Genomic DNA, 24,863 nt, shown 5'->3' with positions numbered 1-24,863 from the left:
CTCCAACACAGTCCCTCTCTCTCTCTGTCTATCTCTGTCTCTCTCTCTCTGTCTCTCTCTCTTCTATTTTTAAATGGAAGAATGTGCACGTCTTCTTTCCTCTTCCTCGCTGTGCGTTCATCTGTACGAAGGACTTTTTTTTCCCCCTCGCCTCATCCGATCTCGCCTGCTCCAGCTAAAGCAACATCTGTTGCTTTACCTGGAGGCGCGGAGAGCGGGCGAGAGGATCGAAGCTTACATTTAAACCATTAGCATACGCTCGAAGGAATGGAGGGGGAGATAAAGGAGAGGCGGGTGAAAGTGGAAGGTGAGGAATTATTGCTTCAGTTCGGTGGGATCGACAAAAACACACACGGTGAACTCTCACAAAACACATTTCTAAAGTACAACATCAACTGCAAAGAAACTTTAGCTGACAAACAATTAAAATCAACATTTTGTTCTGTGTGTGTGTGTTCGGGTTCATGTGACACTGACCTCTGACTCGGGCATAGCAGCAGCCACACTTGGCCAGGACTTTACGGAACAAGTGTTGGCAGCCACAGCCTCGGTGGTGGCGATGGTGATGGTGGCCCCCTTTCATGCTGTTGAACCATGAGCAGAGGTGGGCATGGCCCGGCACTCTCTGAGAGAGTCTCTTAAGTCTCCCTCTCTCACCCCTCACACAAGTAAAGGTTTACTCCTCAAAGTGTAAATCCCAAAGAAGGTGTCAGTTGTTCTTCCTCCTCACTTGACTGCAGACAGACTTCCAGTCCACATCCACACCGAGGAAGTAGTGAGAGTCCACAAAAGCAGCAGAAATCCAGCCTCACAGGGTTTTTGAGATGGTGATAAATAGCCGAGGAAACATTCCAGCGAGCTTATTGCTGTATCGAATGTGCTTCCCTTCCCTCAGTCTCTCTTTCTTCCCCCCTCTGTTTTCTTTTTGGTGCTGAGCTCTCGCCTCTGTGAACTGCCTGGTCAAATGACAGACGAGGAGACTGCCTCGCAGAGGGAGAGAGAGAGAGAGATAGCGAGGCAGAAAGAGAGAGAGAGAGAGTAAGGGGAGGGGTGAGAAGGGTGGAGTCTGCAGCTCTAGTTGCTGGCTATTCCAGGATAAGGTTCCCACTCCCCTTATTTTCACTCTTCCTGTCTCCTGTTTCCCTTCTCAGCTGTTTTCCCTTCTGTTTCCCAGCTCATCTCATACGAGTCCAGACGAAATGACACGCTCTAGTTGAAATCCGCCTCTCCTGGAAATAGTAACACCACGGTCCGTAATGGTACATAATGCTATTTACAGAAGGGAGGCCATGTTGGGTTGAAGGTGTCATGTATTTCCCAAAAAAGGCGTCTGTGAGAGTATAAATGTGTCATCCCAGAGGGCTTTCCTGACTGCTCCCATATTGACTTCTGGGGTCATTTATGATCATGGGGCCAGCATAGCGAGCGTTGTTTTTTTTCTCTACTTTTTGTTTCCATGGAGCGAGCAGGCGGTCTCAGATTTCACAATGCTAGCATGTTGGCATTCTTAGAGTGTGTGTTTCTGTGTCACAAGTCATTGAGCCTCATGATTAATTACAGTGGGGCAGCCTGACCAAAGAAACCTATAGAATAAAGACATCCCAGGTTTAATGGAGAGATGAAACTGCTCCTATAAATGAGTGGTCAATGAGTGGGGATAAAATATTAAATCAGGGTATGCAATTTAAATCACAATAACAATATATATTATTATTATATAGTCAATTTTATGGAAGTTTATTCAAATAACATCTATAGCTAAAATAACAAGGCAATATCTGTTTTGGGCTAATCAAGAAACATATCTCAGATGAAGGTACGTCATCATCATTGATACAAGAATTCTGTAAACACATACTGCAGTGGTTTTTCACCTGGGGGGCGCGGGGAGCTATGACAGGGTTGTAAAAGTATATTATGACTCTCCATAAATTATTGCACATATTTGCATATTTATGCACATGTTCATGGTCTCTAAATGACAAGGAATTATAATCAGAACTAGAATGTTTCTTTAATACATTTTTCATATTTTCTGAATATTTCTTCTTGATTTGTTGAATTTTGATTCATCAACCACATGATTCGACACCATTTGATGGGAAAAAAATCTCTTTAATTCTACATAGAACAGAATTCCGAAAAATGTCAATGGAAAACACGGAATTTGGGGAAAAATAAAACGGAATCTGGATAATGAAAATATGGGGGGGTGATTTTTTTTTTTTATCGACAAAGGGGGGGCCCAGCAGAAAAGGTTGGGGACCACTGGTTTAGGAAGCGCTTGATTTGATATGCAGCAGGTTTTTCCATGAGTCAAGCACGCATTTCAAAATGTAAACAACGGCCGTCAACTATGTTCATTTAAATGTGGGAAGCCAAAATCATGATTGCGATCAATATTCGATAAATTAGGCATCCCTAGTTTTACCTCCCTCTCTCTCTCTCTCTCTCTCTCTCTCTCACACACACACACACACACACACAATCTACCTTCTTCAAAAAGCTTTTCATCATCATGGTCATGATTATGCTGAACCTGGAAGCTGCTGAGGATGTACTTAACATAGCGAAACACCATTTCGATGTGTGCTTTACATCATTAATCTCAATCAACACTATGACTATTCAGCCGTCCTATTCATGGTGGTGTAGTGGGTAACACTGTCGCCTCACAGTGAGAGGGTTTCGGGTTTGGGTTGGGGTTCCTTCTGTGTGGAGTTTGCATGTTCTCCCCGTGGGTTCTCACTGGGTTCTCCAGGATGGGGATAGGTTAATTGATGACTCTAAATGTCCCGTAGGTGTGAATGGTTGTCTGTCTCTACATGTTGGCCCTGTGATAGACTGGCGTCCTGTCTAGGGTGAACCCTGCCTTCGCCCAATGACGGATCGGCTCCAGCCCCCCCACGACTTATCAGCCTTCCTTATAGATTCAATCAGTCATGTCAGTATAGTAGGTTTATCCAGGGAAAGAACTCAAGATATAACCAACAGAGGCAAGAACATGGAAGGAAGGTTGCTGCTAATGCAGTCATGAAATGCGGCGTATTCTGAGACCCCACCAATTATTTTCTGACCAACAAACGTAATTTCTTCAGCCTGACACACGTGCGATCTCATCTCTCTTTTGCAGAATTCCTCAGGCCATGCTCACACAAGCCACAACCACATGGTTACTGCAACAATGACAAGCTGCCACTCAGGTATCTCTTCGGTGGCATCGACGGAAACAAGAAGAGGCTGAGCATCGGCTGGCACTGAAGCACCTTGCACCATACGCACATTCCTGAAGCGCACCTGTCAAACGCTTCAACGGGTGGCAGGGCTGTCTCGGCATCTCTCTGCAGTGACAGGCTGGTGGCAGATGGCTGTCAGGATGTTTCTGTCATCTCCAGCGGACAGTGAGGGTAAACAGAGGAGCCTGGCTGCCTCATCCATTAGCCACACAAGTAGAGAACACGTACAGTATGAAGTATAAAGCAACTACACCATGCAAAAGAAGAAAGTCGATCGCAAGCGAGAGAAATCCCAAAATGATAGAATTATTATTTATTCTCAGACAACGCACTGGGTTTAACATGCAACACTGCACAGTTACAGAGATCACAATCCTTCCCTCTCCTGCTCCCAGCCTTGCTCCATCTCGGCTTTTCTTTGCTTATAATGAACGCTTTAAGCGACTGTGATTGAAGGGGCAATTCCCCCGAGGAATATTGAATGACGCTGCTGAATGTCTCCACTTGTCTGATGCCGATATGTCTGCCAAACTCTGTCTAAGCAAAGGGAAGCGAATCAAAGGGGGGGGAATTGAGAAACAATGCGTTTGACAGCAGAACAGAGGATTTAAAAGAAACAAGGTAAAACGAAGAAGACACCAAGAGAGCAATCCGAGGGCAAAGCATTACAAATTGAGCAAACGCTGCCTGCGCTTTTCTACATGAAGGTGGCGGAGGAATAATAAAGAACACACTGCTCCTCAGATGCATAAACAATTCACGAAGTGAATGTCTTTTTAATGTGGTCTTAAATTCAAGGATGCCAGAGTGTGTTTCTACAAGACACCCAGTAGAGGGCATTTGTACTTGTTGCATAAGGTTGGTTCATTCACTTGTCAGTGCTACTTCTAAAAACACCACCAACATGAAGATGTTGTTGTGTATTCTGCTTTCATTAATCCGTGCTTTTCTGAAATAACATTACAAATATTTAGAATCTTTTTTCTAGGCCTGATGTTCAACACCTACAGTATCATGTTCTCAGGGTGGGAATGAAACATTTGAATAAGTGAACACCGAAATACGCCAGGGAGACACGTACGAAGCCTTGAATGTTAACAAAAATATGGAAAAAATGTTCCTCCCCTGGCTTGAAGAGGGGAGCGGGGGATGTGAGGCGAGGCGTGCATTAACACCCATTCATCTCTCTCCTTTTATCTCTATCCTTTGGTCCCTCGCCCCTTCCTTCCCTCTCTCCATCTCCCACACGAGACCCTGAAGATGATTCATCCGCACACGTATGGTTATGTAGATGTGGAGAGAGAGAACCTGGAATGCTAAAGTGATATCCAAACATGTGCATTCACACCGGACTGGATTTAAGGCTTGTCTAAAAGATAAGAACGCCAGTACATGTGTTTCTGTCTGAGCCAAAACAGGGAGAATGTATTGTCTTTCCAGACCATCGCCTGTGTGGGAGACGATCAGTACCACATTTAGGAGGCGTGTTCAAAAAAAGAGCAATCTCTAATATGATTTATGAATGTAAATGAACACAGTGAATTTCCTAATCTTACTTCTGTATATGACATTTCTGGAATAAATATACAATACAATACACCCTGTTGGATCAAACAAATCCCTAATATATAGTATTCATGCACACACACACACACACACACACACACACGAAGCTGCAGAAGGAGCAGGCGAATACAGTAAATTGATATTACATAAGCCTGCATACTAATAGCTACAGCAAGTCTGTTCAGCAGATATGCAGTTGCTTATTCGCAGTGTGTTCCCCAGCCTCTCACTGACATTAGCTTCTCCTCACCCCATCAGCCAGTTGAAGTCCTGCCAAAATATGCTCACTTATGCTTTCCTTCCTCCCTCTGCCTCACTTTTTCTCCATTCTTTCCTCTCTTTTTCTTCCTCCCGTCATCTCTCAGCTGAGCGCCAATTAAGGCAAACTGGCATTCTGGACAAACCGATGTGAGGGTGGGGGGGGGGGTTCCACTTTTTTGGCTGCGGTCCCATCCTGGTGTAGACACAGAGCAACTCTTCTGTTCTGTGCAGCCAGAATGCAGAGAGCTGGAGTTTTTGTCCGAACGCTGTTGGAATACACCAGGTCGACAGACAGGTGGATCTGTGTTTGTGTGTGCGCTTTACCCTTAGTACCACCCGGTACCTCCCACTGTTACCCCTCACCATGCAGTGCAGCAGGAGCACCACACAGAAGGGGAGTTTTGTTTCCCTAAACAGCCACGATACTCACAGACACGCACTTTGTACATTCACACAAACACATACTCCTTACCCATCTTTCCTCATCCAGCTCATCTTTTTCCAGCAAACCACAGTGAATGTGAGCAGTCCTCCTCTACCTGACCCACAGCCTCTCTGTCGTTATCTCGCTGAACCTTGCTCTAGAAGCAGCAACGTTAGCACTGAGACTCCGGGACCGCTGCTGATTTTGTTTGAGGCTTAGGCCTGAGCTAAAACGCCACCCAATGGAGAAAGTGTTAATTATACAAAAGCAAACCCAGGGACCACACATGGAGGGACACTGCTGATTTATCTTTGATACATAATTCCTGAGACGAGAGGATTTAGAGATAGATTTAGAGATAGTGTTTCTTCATTGAAATACAGTTTGAATCATGCTCTAAATCCACATATAAACTGAAAATTGCAAATCAGCATTCCTGATTTTTGTTTTGCGAGTGCATGGTGCATGTTTGGCAGCAATTCAATGTGTGTGAATACGTGTGTGCAAATATGTGCTCCTGTAAGAATGTGTTTATGCCTCCCTCCTTCTAGGTCAGTCTGTGGTTTAAATGCCAGCTGTGCTGCAGAGCAGCGACCTGTGAGGTGTCCTGTCTGACCTACGCCTTCCAGCCAGATGTGCCCGATCCACTCTGCTGGAATACAACATGAACTTCAATTCAACTCCAGGAACTACACACAATAAATTATTTCAATCTATTTATTTTGGTAAAAACGGACACACAGGTTTTGCTCATGATAGACCTGTGGTCCTCAATCCTTTAAAGCAGAGCAGAGTATTAGTACTCATATCTGCAGTTCCCCTTAGCTGTTTCAGCTCATTGGGGAGTTTAGGTTTACAAAACCTCCCACCAGTCAGTTAGAACTGAAGGAGCCTCTCGGAGGAGAGGCGAAACATCTTCAAAAAACCTAAAGCAAGTCCAGTTGCCCACGATAAAGCTTTCAAAGATTACCATGACCTGGATGACTAAGAATCTGCACAGACATACTTGGTACCAAACCGCAGACAGACACAGTTCAAGACTAGCAACTAAAGAGACAGATATTTCCCTCAGAAGCTGGTAGGGTCGTGGAACAGAGCTTAAACAGAGTGACTATTAATATATATTATAGTTTTATATATTATTATAATAAAAGATATTCAATTTGCCAGTTGTTACAAACACGACTCAAAATGAATATAATGCTGCTCTTTAACTGCCGGATGTGTAAATGAGGTGACGATATGGGTTGGATGTGTCGGAGTTCACAGCTCGTTCCCCATGCCAGGTGGCTAAAAACTTAAGTTATAGTCTAAATTATAACTTGGCAAATGTAATCCATGTCGTAAGAAGTCCACAGTCCACAAGGTTAATGTTCAATAATTCACAAGACTTCTCAGAAAGGGTCACATCTTTAAGTCTAAATGTGCAGATAACAGAATCAGGACTGTTCATTGTTTACAACATCAAGGGTACATTGCAAAACATAGACGGAAAATCAAACTATCCTCACACAGGAACACAAATAATCCTTGGAAGAGCTTGTATGACAACATGGTCATATATAACATGACTTTTACACATATAGGAAACATTACTGGCAGCACTATTATATTTTCTGATTCACAATGAAGCCATCTGACACAGTACATCCTTTCTCAACACAATATGATGCAGCTTCAGGTTGACCTCTGCCCGTTTAAGGCACACAGGTCCCAGGTATCCTCTGGGATCAGTACTCATCCTTGGATGGCACACTCCCAGCCTCTCACAAACCCAATATGGAAAAGGACGCACACTTTACACACAGTTAACCTCACATCTACTCATGAGAATGGGGAATTTAATTTGCACCACAGTGAGGTGCAGTGGAGCCAAACTGATGCAGGCCTTCCAAAATTAACCTTGTTTTCATAGCTACTTCTAATCAGGAGACCGGTTCACTTTTTAGAGACTTTAGACACGTAGACTCTCCAAATTCTTGTTGTGATCTCTCGTGTTTTAAATCCATTCAATATTTCCGGATTTTATTTGTAGAAACAAGTGAATACTGTAATAAAAACACTATTCTTGAGCATTGACTGTGAAGACGATGTATACAGAGAGTGAAGTGTTCCTACATGTGTTCCCATATGTTCATAATTTCTGTATGTCTAAAAGAATATCATGTTTCCTATAAATAACAATTCATTGGCATAACTTTTCCTACACTAATAATAAGCATGTGTTGATTGAGACCTGTATTGTGTGCGTGTGTGTGTGTGTGTATACATGTGAGCAGTGTATGCATGCAGTTATGGGTCAATTACTACACTGTTATTCTTACTGGTTCACTGCAGTTTCCTGTTGTGGCTTCATGCATTTTACCTTGAAAAGACAAACATCGTAAAAAAAAAAAGTTTGGACTCACACGGCCATCCATCACTGATCAGTGTTGCGAAACAACAGACACCGTAGACACATACTGTCTGGGGAGGGTGAGAGAATGATTACGGCTGCCGGGAGTCTGGACAGCCAAGAGACACATTTAAGAGAAATTTGATCAGCAGCTCCGTGTACTTAGAGGGGGAAGCCAGGTTTAAAACACCACACCGAAATAAATTGCAGTAAGCGAATAAAAATATACACACAAGGAGATTGGAGAATAAAAGGGTGATAAGAGAAAAACAAGGAGAAGATGATCAGAGGAAAATTGAGAGCCAAACTGCTGTAAGATCCACTACCAAGAGGAGGAAAGATGTCAAATAAGCTGGAATTGAGAAATGGATCTGGATCCAGTGAGGTTGGCACTGTCCTGTGACTCCTGGGAAGCCATAGCAGGCATGTTGTGTCTAACATATAACAGATGGACCTTATAGCCCCGTGAACCATGTCTTTAAAGCAAGGGCCTCTCCTCTGCTCCCTTCTCTTCCACTGACACAGCAAGGGTTGGAAACAACAGTGTGACCTCTGCCAGTCAGACCATAGCTAAATGTAATCACATGTCTTGCTCTTTTAATAGTGACAGTCAGGAAAGGGGGAGCAAGATGATGACGCAGCAAAGGCCTGTGGGTCAGATTCCATAGCCCCTGCCACTGCCAGCCCCTCCACCAGGTGAGCTAGTGGACCATCTCACATGTTCTTCATGTTTATTATGATGATTAAATGATGTAAGAGGCAAGAAGCTAATAAAACCTCTAGAAAATTCACTTTAACCTTTTGGAATTGGGTGTATGTGTTCTAGGTATAGTTCTTGGGTATACTTTTTTTTTTTTGGGGGGGGGGGGGGGGGGGGGGGGGGTTGACTACACGGAGAGCTACTTAAGTTAAGTCCTGCTCTATGCTATGACATGGTCTGTATCTTGTTGTTGTGGTTCAGATGTTTTCCCCCTTGTGTTTCATTGATTTTCCATCCAATTTCCCGTCCGGAGGAAATTGGGCTATGCAAAAACAATTGAGCAAAGGAGCTTGTCTGGGACTGGAATAAACAATCTCCCTTTCGGTCATAATCCTTCCCCGTGGCCCTGAATAATGTATTTCTTTCTCTTTTTTTTGGCTTTTTTGAGCACTGAGCGGTGCAGTAAAATAGTATTTGGCATAACCTCAGCAGCACACCCCATCTGTGCAACACCATTACAGATAACCATCTCTGACAGCTTCCTCTGGCCTCACTCACACCCCTTCTGTACACCATGTACTCTTCTGCACAACAGTTAGTGGTCCGGCCACATGGTACTCACCACCGAGCCCCGCATATATACACACACTCCCTCTAACCCAAACCCAGATCCAGCTACAAAGATCCTTTTGTTCCATTCCACTCAAGGAAAATGGCAAAGCACGCAACCCTTTCACAGCGAAATCCAAATAAGTGCAACCAACAGTGTTGGGGCAGAATGGGGAAAGGGAGTTCAGCTGAACATGTTTTCTTGCCCCATCTGGAAAGTGTTGCATGCACACACACACACACACACACACACACACACACACACACAAAGAAAGAACTCTATCTCTCAAATGGTATGGCACATTACAGGAAAGCGATTTACTGCCATTGGTGCTAACAGAGGATACAGAGGGTGGGGTTTAATAAGAGTAAACGACCAACGCTCAGGTGACTCCAATCTGATAGTTTCCCTGAAGTTATTGCTGCCTGATGGCCAACGTCTGATATGACTGATGGGATAAAGGCTGTTTTTACCCTGAATCTGGCTAACATACAAGACCAGGTTGAACTGAAACAGCAGTTCACATGGCCTATACACACTTACAGATTCAATGTCTTTATTCATGTCATGAACCTAGAATAAAGAAGTCATAAATGTCAACGCCGGCTGCAGCAAGGAGTTTTCATGAAAGTGGCCGAGCGTGCTGTGCCAGATGTCAGTGCACAGAAATCTGAGACGTCTCACTCAAAGAATCAAAGCGGAGTCTGGAGGTTTGTGTTTCGGTGAGTCTCTAAGCTGACTGGTTTAGTGAGGGCCAGTATTTGGACTAGCATTGTGGGGCTGAGGTCACAAAATGTCCTGTCACGCTCAGTGCAGCCCTTTCAGGTCTTACCTGTTCTTTCTCTCTGCCCCGAGTTGTCTGCAGCAGGGGCCGGCTGCTCCCACTCCAGCCCCTCTGGCTCCCACCGGCCCTGCACAGGCCCCTTCTCCTCCTCGCTCGATGGGAGGTCCGCCTCACCCCCCTCTGGGAGCTACACACAGAGATGCCTTTGTCAGCTGTGGAGCAATGCTCTCAAGGAGGAAGTGATGGTAAGATTATTTGGAGTGCTTATGGTCACAAAACCACAACACATTATACCAGTGGCTGTGTTTTTCCACTATAGCCTGCATCCTTTTCATCCTTTTCTCCATTACACACCGAGCAAGAATGCTAGAGAAATCACTGAGGTCCAACTTCTGCCACAGAGCTTGGATAAGAGCCGCTTCTCAGACAGCACTTTCAATCTATTTAAAAACTCAGCAGCACCAGGGCAGAGGTTAATAGTGGCAGTTATCAGTCCTCTGTAGGGATGGAGGGAGATTATAATCACTGTTATGTTTTTTTACCACTCTGCCAGGGAGGAAATGATTGATCAAGATAAACCATTTTCAAAGAGAAAGCAGAGGTTCAAAGAGATAATCTTTTGGTACACTCCATATATATATATATATATATATATATATATATACACACACATACGTGCGCGCGCATTAGTGTTGTAATCTGCATTTAAAGAGGACGATAAATGTAATTTTGTTTATGTTTTTGAAAGAAAAAAGAAATGGCTGCCCCAGTTCCCTCCATGCAACCAGGAAAACATTACTTCAGGAAACGACATCACCCGTAACACAGACCTTTTTCTGTTTTAATGGCAGATAAAAGGGAGCCAGAAAGTAAATTAACTTGCTGGGTGGCAGTAGAGCGCTAGACCTGCATGAGTTTGTTTGGTCAGATGGTTTAATCACCCCTACTCAGCTTCCTGTTCCTCTGAATTATCCAAGATTCCTCCCAAGCAATGAACAGAGACAACAATCCTTCCATCCTTCTCTCTCTCTCTCTCTCTCTCTCTCTCTCTCTCTCTCTCTGCTTGTCTGGCTCAACCATTTATGTCTATGGCCAAATTATAGAGATGACACAAAATAAACATGTCAGACTATGGGCCAGAGCTAAACTGGACATCATGCGCCACAAGCCCTTAAAAATGCCTCCATATGCGGCTTCTTTTTGGCTTCGTGGCATTACGCTTCCGTATAAACAGCCAGTAAATACACAAACAGATCCACAACTCACCCAGTGTTGATTGGGCATTGCCACGGAAGTAAGCACGTCAGCCATGGCTCCCAACATCTGGTCAGTGCGTCCCTGATTCTTCTGTAGAGCCTTCATTCTCCCCAAACTGCAAACAAAAACTGTCCACAAATGTTTCTCCTCCGCTGTCTCTGAGTCCTCTATCTCTCTTGTCCCCCTGTATTTTGCTCCTTCGGCGCTTGCCTCACGGCACACTCTGCCACCGTTCTGAGCCACCACAGCCCGCCTTGTTCTAGCTAGACACACAATAAACCTTAAGCACATGAATAATTGATCCTGGAAGAGTGGGGCAGGATTTCTGTCTGGACAAGCGCCTCAGAGCTCTTCACTCCTCGATTCACAGACACAGGCGGAAGAAAAAAAAATCACAGGTGAATATATCCACCTTGTGCTCTCAATGTAAGCTCCTCTGGAAACTCAGATCGGAGACTTTCTTGGGCCTTCTTGAGCAACCTGTCCTCTTCTTTGTCATCCCTCTAAATGAGGAATCTAGACAGCGTGGTAGTGTTTCCCTGTGAGGTTGTCCTCTCCTGTTCTCCTGTCTGAATGCTGAAACAGCGAGCCATGACTTCAAGAGGAGCACTTTACCCTCCCTGAAATCCTCCTTTCTTGTTCTTCATTGGCTATAGAGTATCACCACCCCCCTTCCCAAAAACCTCTCCTTCCATCATTCTCTCTGCTTTCATTCCCCCCCTCCTTTTCTTCACTACCTGGATTTTTCCAAGGTCATCTCAAACTATCTGAAATCCTTTTCTATATCTCTTACTTCTGGTCTTTCTTTGAGCTGTCCTGGCACCCTACACTCTCTGCAACTTTGCCCAAGTCTCGGGCTGCGACACATGGATTATGTGAACTCTTGAACAGCGGGGCAGCCCCAAATAAGGTATGAAAACACAGCCCATGAAGCACAACTATTTAAGAGACTGTCACCGATTGTGCGCACACACACACATACACACACACACACACACACACACACACACACACACACACACACCTTATACCACTTCTTTAACTGCTCAATTACTGATTAGTCAAACCAATATTGTTTGTTTGTGGCTACTTGAAATGAGATTATTTGCCATTCAAAGTTGAAGGCTTGCAACATTGTTTACTGACACAGATCCTTCAGACCACATACAGAACCTGCATCATGCATGATCAAACAGAATTCATCTGTATTAGTATCAGTACAGGTCAAGTTACAATAACTCACCCTATTGATCATGCTATCCTAATGTCAATGTCTGTGACAATTAGACCCTCATTTATTTAAACGTTTTCCTCCACTATAGAAACATGCTAATCGTACCTCCTGCACTGATAGTTTCACGTTTTGACAGCAATTGTTGGATAAATGAAAAAATATGAGACAAACTGGAATATGTCATTTGGCAATTTGTATTATTAATATGCTCACTGTGACTGAAATAAGGTCTGTGGTTTAACACATGCATGCTTAAGAAATGTATACATTTTCTTCTACTCAATACAATATGCCACTTTGAATTTTGAAGGTTTTATATGTCTTAACTCACATATTGTCCATGGGGTAAATTTGACTAAAAGCATGAAACATATATTTCTTACTTCATATTTAATTTATTTTTTTTCAAAATACATTTTCCAACTTTAATGGGGACAACTGCATAAACATAAAAGTCCTGTACGTATGAATATCCCAGACATGAAAGTGTACACACTTGTTTTAAGCTGTTTTGACTGATATTGAAATGACTATCGCATTACAATTTATATCTTTAGGGCACTAACCTGACATTACCATACCTGTAGTAGAACCTCTGATATATGGGAAATATGGATCCTGCGGACACTGTTAGTTTACATAATATAGGAGGTGGGAAAACACATAAAAATTGTACTGCAGCCTTCGAAACCATTTCTCTTGCATGCTCTCTTTATGCTCTCGCTTCATTGAAAACCTTTTAACTAAAGGTTTTCTATTCCAATGACAATCACAGCTCTTTGAGTGAAGAAGAATGTGTATAATGTTGATGAGGACCCCGATTAACCTCCTCTGATGAGAATGAGGCTCTTTGGGTTGACCCTCCAGTTCGCCTCTATTCTCTCTCTGCCTCCAAATGTGAACCCATCACCTTCCAGTAATGGAAATGAATAATGCTCCCTCTCCCCACATGAACTGTATTGAGACATGTTGGAAAGACTTGCACGTGACCGACTTGCTAGTAAACAATGGGTTGCTCATTTTGGCAGGAGTATCTAAGCTGACATCCGAAGCAACAGCGAGTCTTTGGAATGCCGGCGCTGGAAAGGCGATATTTACAGCCACCGCGTCTCTGAAGACATTCCATGTTGTGTCATGTCACACACTGTGACGAACAACAAATGGGATGTATGGGGAAACTCTTTACAATCCAGGCCCCTTCGTGAATGTGGATGAGTGTCTGGTTGCATTTCATGTGCAATGTCCCTTCAGACAATATATCCCAAACAAACTGGACAAATATGGTATCAAAATAGAGGCAGCAGGCCATGCACAGACCAGTTATATCTGGAATATGCAGGTGTGCACTTGGAGACCTGATGGGGAAGCACCTGAAGAGAATCAAGGCATGAGGGTGGTACTGAACATGTTTAAAGGGCTGACATAGAAACAGACAACCATTCAGGCTCACAGAAGGCTGACCCAGGTCCCAGTCCACAATGACACGTCATTTTTTTCCTTCCACGACGTACACCATGTGTGAACTGAGTGTACAGGCCTCTTCTTCTCAGTAGGCCTTTTCACACAGATAACAATACATCCGTAAAGACGACCCCCCATTACAGCAGCTTTGCTTTGTCACTCTTTGTCTGGACCATAGAGGGCCAGCCATATCAGTGGCTCTGTGGCTTAGTAACTAAGTAACTGGCTGATCAAGTTTTACCATTGGTCGGTCGAGTGGTGTAGGCCCACTACATCACCAAGGGGCGTTGCTCATGAAGTAGAGATGACGGTCTGACCATAAATTCGGTTCTTTGAACACAGTTAATTCATTGAGTCGGTGTAATTGGGTGTCGGCAGTAAATTAGTCGGTTCTTTGTCAAATTACAATCTTCCTTTCGTTGTCTCTCCCAGCAGCTGCAAATGAATAACCTGGGCTATCAACGGTAAGAGAGCAGCTGCCGGTAGCTAGCCAGTGAAGCACAACAGAGAGACTTACAGAGGAGAGTGACTTCAGTCTCTGCTCAGGTAGACATTACTCCACTATATCTTTACATTGCAAAGAGTTCTCTGCAATATTAATGCTACGGCTCCCAGATATAGAACCATTAAACAGGTAGGCATATCATTTTGCCATGTTCCCTGTTTAGTTAGAATGCTAAGATTTGCTAATTAGCATTAATGAAACAAAGTACACCTGAGGCTGATGTGAGTTTCATTAGCTTTGCACATATAACATAAGTTTTATAATTTCAGGCTGACGATGAAGTGAGGTCACCAAACTTCATGTGTTGCAAGAGGGTACAACTAAAAGTCAGTGAGATTCATCCTCCAGGGACCATGAATGCCTGAACAAAATGTCACTCCAATCTTCCAATAGTTGCAGTTTCATGCTTCTTATTGACATAAACAGCTGTATCTTCAATCTCCCCAGGGGAAAAAAAATGCTTAATCATGCTCATCACTCATTTGTCTATCTTAAAATATAAAACATTTCTTAAGTCTCTTACACTATGAGTGTGTGATATGCAAAAAAAATCCTTAAGATTTCATTCTAATCTATGAAAGTTTGGACAGACCCGGCACCTGCTTCTATTAAAAGGATTTATGTCCATATTAAACCTGGAGATGCAAACAAAGCCTTGCAAAACAGGTGTGTTTGAAGCAAATCACTAGACAGAATGTGTCTTTTAACCACATGGAAACTATGATCCATGCTTGTGTGCCTATAAATTCATTAAATCCTTGTATAACCATCTGAGTCAGCTGAGTATTTCCAGACTGCAGACCGTTCAAAATGTTGCAGTAGGAATTTTTTCGACAACCTATGTCTCAGAGATTTTGACTTCCACTGAGCCCTGAGATCCTAACACTGTCCTGTTTTGGTCATATGCAGTCTAGACCAAGGGTGATTGAACCGTCTCTATGAGATCTGGTGTCTTCATTTGATTCCTGCTTTAATTGTTCTGGATCTTTTCCATCATTGTATTTTGTAATTTTCTCATTATTTGTTGGTCATTTTTTGAGGGTACACTCCACAAAGCTAGCCCCTCAAGTCACATAAAGACATCTCTTCCTAATACTTTGGATGAAAAGCATCTATGCACTTCCCTCCACTGAACACTCCCAGCTGCTTTGAGCTTTCAGTAAAACTGAGGCAAGCCCAACACACACAGAAGATATAACTTCGACAGGAAGAGGAGGAGCCGTCAATTAACAAGCATGCAAGCAATCAGAAAACAACAAACATTTTAAATATGTTGAAGTTTGTTTGCAGATTTAAAAAACAGCAAATATAGCAAAGATAACAAGTATTAAACAGGGCAGGAAGAGGCAGAAAATCCAATAGGCATATTTGAAGCCTAAAAAAAAAAATAATAATAATAATAACAATAAAATAAAAAATAAAATAAATAAATAAAAAATAGACACGTTTTATGTGTAAATAACCCAATAATAATATCCAGATCACATTTTATCACCTTTTTGCAGGTAAATAGTTTCATGATATTTAAAATTACAGATCAAGTGGATTTTTTTTAAAAAACTCTACCAAACGGAAAAATTCTGGATTCATACTTTGAACTCTTACTGCAGCTCGCTCATCTTTACATTGATAACATTATATATGCAGTGTTTCGTTGTGTTGTTATAAGTGCGCTCCAATATTTTTTATCAAATATTAAGAAGGACATTTCAAATGTTTAACTTCATACCAAACAGGAGTGTTGTTTTGTAATTGCTTCAGGTGTTGATTGAAGATCGACAACTCCTCCTAGGTTATTTGTCTGTTTGCTTGACAGAAAGCTCAGAGGAACTGGGATTGGTGAATGCAGGGGTGGGAAGTGTGAACATGCTTTTCATCCAACATGATTAGCAAAAAGAGATATATTTACATGACTACAGGCCAGATTTGATCTCTATTATTTCAAAAGGACAAGTTCAGCTCTCTGTCTCCTTCTGCTTCCTTTCATTCATCTGATGCATGCAGACTTTTAGACCCTTTTAAAAAGTAGCCTATAGCATATGGGGGGTTCTGTCTTTTAACCACATAGCTGGAAATAATGCAGCAGATGCTCTCTGCAAAGTGCCGGTCCTGGAGAGGCTGCCAACAGGCTAATATTAGCTGAGCACAGGGTTGTCTTTAGAATCAGTTACTAAGCTGGCTAAACTTAGTTAATTGCTTCCCAAGCCTCGTTCCAAGTTCTTTTGCTCTACCACTGACCTCTGCTGGGTACTTGGGTGTCTGGGGAGAAGTTGGACTGCCTTCTGCAGTGATGAGTGAATGTCTCTGCAAGGAATTTGCAGAATATGAGCAAAATAACTCTGACCCTAAAAGGAAAGTGTAAGTATACCAGGAGGTGGGAATCGGAACAAAATGTTCTCTGCCTCATACATCAGATTAGTACTCATTTGTAAAAATCTGTTGAATTTTTTTTTTTTTTTTTCTTTCGAGATAAACACACTTCACACACCGCGCAGCTGCTGCTGTTAAAGTGTGCTGTGCTGCCCTCGTCTGGTAAAGCTAAAAGTTAGATCACTCCGGTATACAACAGGAGGGAAACACACACACACCACTACCCCACCCTGTTGTGCCAAACAGACTTCCCTTTCCTCTGCATTTATCAACTTAATTTCTCTTTTGGCCTTTCACAAGCTATAAATCCTCCCCACCCCCCCAAGCATGCCCTTTCTTCCTCTTCCTGTGTTTCATGTCAGTAAGAAGTCAGGACCCACCTCACGTTCTTGTGTCTTGGGTCAGGTTAGTGGGATGCTATAGGTCTTAGTGAGATTATGATGTTGGAGGTGTGTCCGCTTCAGGTGGCTGGTATCAACGTGTCTCTGTTGGTTAACTCCTCAGAGGATCAACGATTATGAATCTCACGATCAAAATGCTTTTGAATGAGTGTCACAGTGGCTTTTCTCAGTCAAGATGGGGCCTTATGGTGAAGAAGGACATCTGATAACGCCATGAATACTGCTGACACAAAGCATTTGATATCTTTTTATGTTCATGTTCCACTCAAAGTGTAAAGCGGAGCAAAGATGTGCCTCATTCTACTTAGTCTAGTGATACAAACCACAGCTTCACCTATGTGAGGATGAATGTATGACCATTTTAAACATAAGCTCTCTAAAAAGGGCCAAACACTGTATTACCCAGTTTGATCAGAAGAGGACAGTGTATCCCTCTAACAGAGAGGAGCTGTTGCCGTAGGCAGGCTACATTCACATGCATAAAGTCACAGGATGGCCCTATTCCAATTCACTATCAGGGTTAATCTATTTACATGCACCGTTTTAATACCAGATGATTGAGTGCTATGCTATAAATAAACCTGGTGACACGATATTCACGTCCACATATGGGGTTCAAAACAAGAGGCTCATGGTCATAGTTCAAGCAGACGTCTTGAACCATTGTGAAACTAGTAAAAATGAATTCAAGCATCTTGACGTGATTTCTTATAATTGGAATATAAGATTACTTGACATTTCTGCTGACACAAAGTTACCTGAGTAACCAGGTTAAGAAGACAATTGAATTAACAATAGGGGGGGATGTGGGTACTGAAACAGTGAAAACAACATAAGCCTGCTGTGTTTTCTTCGACGCCGTAAGCATGCATATTTTGCAAATCTGTCACTTCCAACTTTGACAGCATCTCTGTGGGTGGGTGTGCATAGCATCCTCTATTTGAACATTTGTATGCACGCATCACAGAATGCCCATGAGTTTCATGCATGTCTGTGTGTGTCATTCCTGTCATGGGAATAATTACTAGCAAAGCCCCCTGGCTTTGAGTAACAGCAGGGTTAGTTTGTTGTCCCAGCAAATGGATTTCCATGGGAAAACAGACAAGACGCTGTCACACAGACACACTGAAATTATTCAGGCAGGGGGTCCTCGGCAGAACAGCAGATTTAGGAGCCACAGCCTCCGTGATTCAGTCACTTATTCAAACAGTTAAGAGAGGTTTTCTCTGACACAACAGACGGGCAGCCGAGAGCTGTGGATGGACAGATTCAGAGAGAGCCGTGGAGACGAGAGAGAGAAGAGAAAGAGAGCAGACTAACTCAACAGACTGTAAGGGGAGTGAGGTTGGCTGCTGTCTGTTTCTTTCTATTAATCCTTAAATCTTCTATAATCAGGATGAGAGGGCGAGAGCATGTTGCCTGATTTAGGACAGCAAAGTCTATGTTGGGAGCTGGACGGATTGCCAGCTGATGAGGCATCCTAACTGGCCAGTAAGAGAGATGGACGGAGGGGGGTGGCAGTCAGCTGGAAGCAGTTTGTGAAATGTAAACTTCATCAGTTTCTACCAAGAGTCAACAGGAAGAAGAGGAGCCCAATATGTGAGGATGGTTTAACCACTAAGATCAAGATCAAAAGAGAAGAGCATTAACCTGTGGCTGGACTGTTTTATGGTGAGACTTTGCTCTTTTTATTCTGTCAACGTTTTTCTCTTTGCATCTTCTTTTCATCTTCATTTAATCTATTTAGGCTTGAGAGGAAGAGGCTTCATCAGATCACAAGGTGTTGCTGAGAAGGAAGTTTTGACCACAAAGGCAGAGTAAAATAGTAATTGTCATTCCTCTGCATGACACAGTGCTAAAACAGGAACATATGTTTGTGAGATTAAAGGAGTTGAGCAGTTCTATGTGGCATTTAATTAGAGCTTAGCCAAAAGATGCTATTGCTCTATCCGGCAGGTGCAAAGCTGCTTCTGTGCAATATGTGTGTGAATATGTGTGTATTTTGAATATGGCATGATGTTTGCAGGGCCAAGGAATGGGACTTGATGACTGAAACCCTCAATCCTCACTTTCTCACACTCAAAACATAAAGAATGACTAAGTCTGTTGAATCCGGAGCCTTAGCCTTGAGAAACGGCGTCACCACTGATTTCAAAATATGCTTTTATATTGTATTTATTTATACTAGAAACCCACTGGATACTTCCAACACACTTGAAGTGCAGAGCAGTGTGACATGGTTACTAGCTGTCACTAGCCTGGCCTCCCACTGCTTCCGGCACCATATGGCCTTTCTCAACCCAGTGCACTCCTCCTACTATGCCTTCATTCACAATTCACACACTGAGCTTCTGCAGATGTACAATGTTTCTTGGCCATTTACTGTATACATGTTATTTATGCGTAGATATATATGCATGTCTTGCACATTTTTACACACTTCTGGGTGTTGACTAGCTTAACGTAGATGACTGAGTCACAGCTACTCGCTCTCTACCTCTGTTCTATAATGGGCTGAGCTAGTGAACAAGAATTGGCCAAAAGCATGTTGCAGAGTCAGCTTAGCCATCTTGTAAATCACTGACTTACGGATCAGCCGCTCTAACAGGAGGGCAGAGGTGAGGTGGAGCTCCTCATCCTCTTTAGGCACTGCGCTTTACACACGAGGTCCTTATAGGTCGTCAGATCTATTAAGCAACTTCAAAAGCTGCCAGTGTTATGTTTTACAGTCTTGCGGTCATACTTGAACGAGTATAAGAGGCTTATTGTGAGCGGAAATCATACACGATCCTAACCTGGGCGACAAACAAAGTGCAGGTGTAATTACATGCCTTTTTGCACACACAATTTTCCAATCACCAATATATTTCACATTGAAAAATTAACTGCAACATGACACACGTCAGTTGAAATTCTCACCGTTTGTTAGACGTCTATATCAGTCCCATGTGGCCACTGAGCACAGCAGCTGTTTGTGTCCACAATAACAACAATTAACGGGTTTTTTTTGTTCAAGATGTGGGTAGTGAGCAACAGACCTGCCATCCGGGTGTGATCCCAGGCAGAAGGGGGTCCAATGGCCACTGCAAATTATGACCCCCACCTGGGCACGGGCCCATCTGAGGACACTGAGATCCTCCTGGATGATTCGGACTCGGGGAGTGTGCTTTCTGATGACTCGGTGCTCCCCGACTATGAAAGAGATGAACAGTATACGGAGCCAGCTAAAACGCTGTATGAGGCCTGCGCTAGGAATGAGGCCACGTCCCTGCGCAGGATCCTGGAGAGGGGAGTCACTAAAGACGAAGCCATGGACCTGGACATCAACGGCAGAGTGAGATAGATTTCAAGTTCCTTTTATTATTACACAAGAAGTGACTTTGACAGAAACCGATATATATATATATATATATATACTAAAAGGTTTAATAGTTTTGTGAATGTGATTTCTATCTTGTTCCCCCTCAGACTGGACTGATGCTGGCTGTGGGCAAAGGGTTCATAGACATTGTCACCATGCTGCATGTGTGTCCATTAATAGACATCAACCACCAAGACAATGATGGCAACACTGCCCTCATGATTGCTGCCCAGGCAGGTATGTCTGGTGACATATATAGCACATAACCTCAACATCTACTCTCAAATCAAGCTATCATATTGACATCATGTTATTGTTTGTCAATCCAGGTTTGGTCAATATTCTTAACTATATCCTTAACTACTACTCTGGAGTGGACACTGAAGTCAGGGATCCTCGAGGCTTCACCGCACTAATCAAGGCAGGCCTGCAGGGCCGGGAAGACTGTGTGTCCGCCCTGCTAATGCATGGTACGTTTATGGTACAAGACCCTGCTATTAACTTTGTACACATGGACAATAGATTTATACAGAGGCAGTCAGCCCAAATGTTATACAAATATGATTTACAGGGTAAACCTGGACATATGATCTGTGATCTAATCTGGTCTTTCTCTGGGCTGCAGGGATTAGTCCTATATAGACTGTACAGGGACACAGAGCACTATAAAAACGTTCTATTGTGATCAATTTGAGTAGCAAACTTATATGTATGCGGTATATATGTTTTTCTTGGATTTGTTTTAAAAGCCTTGATGAGTCTTTAAGTGTGTTGTCATAGTCTTCAAACAGACACAACTTCCTCCAATAACGAGTTAAACTGAATTATTACACCCACAGAACTCAACAGGCGTAAGTACTTTATTTTCACAAACTGCAATCTATATCCTATTTCACTTTGCTGTTGAAATGGTCTGATTTACTTCTGAAGTGTTGCACTATACATCTACTCAATTAATTGTGCTGCAAACATGACCAGACAGTAGGGTATTTTTACTGAATGAGAAATTGATTTCCTCACCTCAGCATCCAATGGTTATTTACTTGTTTTTACTGTATTCTGCTGTTTTCTCCCCTTCTCATGTGCAGGTGCTGATATGAATGCAATGGACCTGGTCCACGGGAGAGGTCTAAAGGATTGGGTCCTTAGGACAGGAGGGTTTGAGACTCTCAACAGACTGCGCCGCCTGCAGGTTCGTTCTGTCGCTGAGCAGTTCTGTGAAAGCTACATTCCTGAGTGGCCCGACCTGAAGCAACTGGTGGCAAATGCCACCGCCACCAAAACAGCCAGTCAGAAGCTGAGGCAGTGCCTAAAAGACTCTTTCAGTTTCCCTCAAGACCCGCAAGACGATGGGGTAATGGACCATATGGTGCGGATGACCACAAGTCTCCACAGCCCCCTGATAGCCACTGGTTGCCGACCGCTCTGTCCCACCAGCCCACCAGAGATCGGCAGGCAACGCTTTGCCGTCACCGAACTTCTTGAAAAGCACAGCAGCAAGGAGCTGGAGGAGAGCACGGTGTCCCACAGTAAAGGCTCAATCACCATCTCGGCGTCCCCGTCTGTTGTGTCAACCGCCTCTGTGTCGCTGACCTCCTGCTGCCAGGATGCAGAGTGCAGTGAAAAAATGGTATCAGCTGGCATGAGGAGCCTCATTCCCCGCAGCATTGCACACAGGAACAGCATCTTCCCCTCGGGCTGTATTCCCAGGATTGAAGTAACCAGATCTGGGGAGCCCACTCCAAAGAAAGAGAAGAAGAAGAAAATGCAAAAGGGCTACCTGGAGCCTCCTGTGTGGAAGTACAAGGAGGCCAGGGAGGAGAAGAAGAAGGAAAAGGAAAAAGAGGAGATGAAACGGAAGGCGTCCAAAAGTTCATCAAAAGCCAAAAATGAGGCATAATCTGTCCTCCTCAGAAAATGTCACTGTGATAAAGTCATGTATGAGGAATGGGCGTATGTAATTACAATGAACTGTTTTAACAGAAAACTAAGGAATCACAAAACAAGTTTATAAGTGAGCAATCAACAATCAAGACATTGATGAATTTGAACTTTGGAAAACGGAAAATGTTATTTGGCTTTGGAGATAAACGATGACATGTTTCAGTCTGACTCATTAAGTTAGTTTAACTGACCACAAACACATGCAATTACTTCTGACCTTCTTCATTACTTTTTTGAATCTGTGTGCTGTGAATGATTTTGTGATCATGGTATTTAACTGCAAAACAACCAAAGCAATAGTAAGTACTCTGCACTGGGATTGAGCTGTTGACCCAAAGTGCATCTGATTGTGTGCATCGAAGTGTCTGATTGAGATCAAAACTGCTGAAACCGCAGACAAATTCTCACATTTACTTACTTTTGTGTTTCCTGTAATCCCTCGATACACAACGACCAGGGCAAGTTCAAGTTAAACTCCATTGTACAGCATTTTATAAATGAAATCAGTCATTTTGAGTATTATTTTGAGTTTTATCAAATACTATCATTTTCAAAGGTTATTCGATCTCCACTACATACACCATGTAGCCTTTATTTTGTGTTTTTGATAGAATTTTAATACGCCAAACAGTTTTGCTGTGGCATGTGAATGATGTTCGCAAAGATGCAGAAAAGGAGCTTTGATGGGCTTTTAACTGGACACCAGAATCGCTGCTTGCAATATGTTTTAGACGTCAGTAGCAGACCTTACATGTGCAAACTATTTGTACATAATGTTACTCAGGAAATCTTTTGTTACATGAAAAGCATGTGTCAAAGCAAGACTATAATAACTCATAACTCATAAAGCTAAAACAGCAACACCTATTCTTATTAAAGCAAAATATATCTAAATGTGTTATTTAAAAAATAATGTATTTAGATACTGTTCTTCCAAAAAGTTGAAGCATCATTTCTGGGGTTATTTATTTTCAAGCGGGAGCAAGAGATGCCAAAAGCTCAGGTCTTCTACATCTTGATAAAAGTGTGAGAATGAACACATGTTTGTATGCAAGCTTGGAATAAATGTTCTGACCTTTGTCTTTCTTCACAGCACTTGACCTTTGATTCGGTGATCTGAAAGAACCACAATACTGTATATCAGTGTGGTAAGAGGACATGATGCACATGTGTTTATTCACAGAAACACAAATAGACTTTAAAGTTACACACAACTCTCTAAAACATTTTCCTACATCATGACGATGATGATAATTATATATTTCCACGTTAACATTTTCCCAACAGGCATTCACGTAAGGGATGAGCCTCCTGACACGTAACCACGGTAAATCTCTCACAAAGTTACTTTGAGCCCACTAAGGAAGCCTATAATGCTCTCTGAAATGGGATGGGATGGCTTTTGAACCCTGGCCTGTAATCTTTTAATCCAATGTGTGGTATCATTACACAACAATTAGCTTTTATCCATGGTAACATAAAATCATGTAATGCTACTTTCATGTGTTCAAAAATATTTCGTGGAACTTTCTTTTTTATGAAAAGTTTCATGTTAAGCTTTAAGGTTAAACAAAAGTTCAACAAACATTGTTACATTATATTTTCAGTATTCTGGCTCACTTCCTCTTCACAGGGGGAACTGTTACTTGAGATCAGCTATAACATAAATACCTCTAAGGACTCAATGAAGGAATGCACTACTGTAGACCTTAGCATGTCTATGGAGACTTGGAGCACATATCCTCTTACGATTGCAACACATATCTGGACAACATTGTGCAGATGTTGTTCTCTGAAAATAAGGCATCACACTATGTAGCACCAACATGTGCTGTGTGTCTCAAAGCCAAAACAATGACTATTCACTTTAACAAACTGGGAGAAAAACAAGTCTTCGCTTTATCAAGAATTTGCTTGTGAAAAAGTATGAAAACTAATATTGCGTTCCCTCTCCTAGTAGATTATGCAACAAATAGAGGCTTTTTAGTCAACCTTAAGGGAATAAGACCGTGTGGCTCTTTGAATCGCAAAGATTAGAAACGAAGAAAAATATGCACTGATCATGACGGCTGATGTGAGATCTTCCAGCTGTTTTCTTCAGCCCTAAACCAAAAACAGAGATTACAGAGCCTGAGAACAAGGGGGGGATTTATATCACAGACATGAAGACATCTCTCTGCTGGATGAAGTGTTTTCACAGTCGAGTTTGTCCCGCATCCAAGAGACAAATGAGAGACACTCTGACTGCAGTGACACAAAGAAACTTCAACACTATTGTCTTATCTTCAATTTGAAGGTATCTGCTTAAAGGCGGAGTGGAAACTCAATCTGGTTCACGTAGACGTGGATTGAAG

At 42.7% G+C, this 24,863-nt stretch overlaps 2 protein-coding genes across 8 annotated transcripts in view; one reads left to right on the top strand and one right to left on the bottom strand.

The window, feature by feature from the left end:
- arhgef25a (Rho guanine nucleotide exchange factor (GEF) 25a) overlaps positions 1–11,788 on the bottom strand; it is a 39,423-nt gene extending 27,635 nt beyond the window's left edge. For 2 of the 6 annotated variants that reach the window (XM_084016067.1, XM_084016069.1), the window contains exons 1-2: positions 11,243–11,785; positions 10,025–10,163 (exon numbers count right to left, since the gene is read on the bottom strand). In XM_084016067.1, the coding sequence (XP_083872193.1) occupies positions 10,025–10,163; positions 11,243–11,524 (421 nt within the window). In that variant the 5' untranslated portion in view covers positions 11,525–11,785. Of the gene's footprint in view, positions 1–477; positions 954–10,024; positions 10,164–11,242 lie in introns of those variants that run through there. The other 4 variants (XM_084016068.1, XM_084016066.1, XM_084016070.1 and 1 more) reach the window with 4 other exon arrangements.
- Positions 11,789–18,559: 6,771 nt separating this feature from the next.
- On the top strand, positions 18,560–23,526 carry ankrd33aa (ankyrin repeat domain 33Aa). 2 transcript variants are annotated; one of them, XM_084015297.1, is made up of 5 exons: positions 18,560–18,875; positions 20,221–20,538; positions 20,673–20,802; positions 20,895–21,035; positions 21,654–23,526. In XM_084015297.1, the coding sequence occupies exons 2-5, from the start codon at positions 20,281–20,283 to the stop codon at positions 22,463–22,465; spliced, it is 1,341 nt and encodes a 446-aa protein (XP_083871423.1). In that variant the 5' UTR covers positions 18,560–18,875; positions 20,221–20,280; the 3' UTR covers positions 22,466–23,526. The 2 variants fall into 2 exon arrangements, with proteins under 2 accessions (XP_083871423.1, XP_083871424.1); XM_084015298.1 differs by lacking the exon at positions 18,560–18,875 and having other exon boundaries at positions 20,026–20,538.
- Positions 23,527–24,863: the final 1,337 nt, after the last annotated feature.

This window comes from Eutrigla gurnardus (assembly GCF_963514095.1).
Source record: "Eutrigla gurnardus genome assembly, chromosome: 8".
Taxonomy (NCBI): domain Eukaryota; kingdom Metazoa; phylum Chordata; class Actinopteri; order Perciformes; family Triglidae; genus Eutrigla; species Eutrigla gurnardus.
This window is presented reverse-complemented; position numbering and strand designations above follow the sequence as displayed.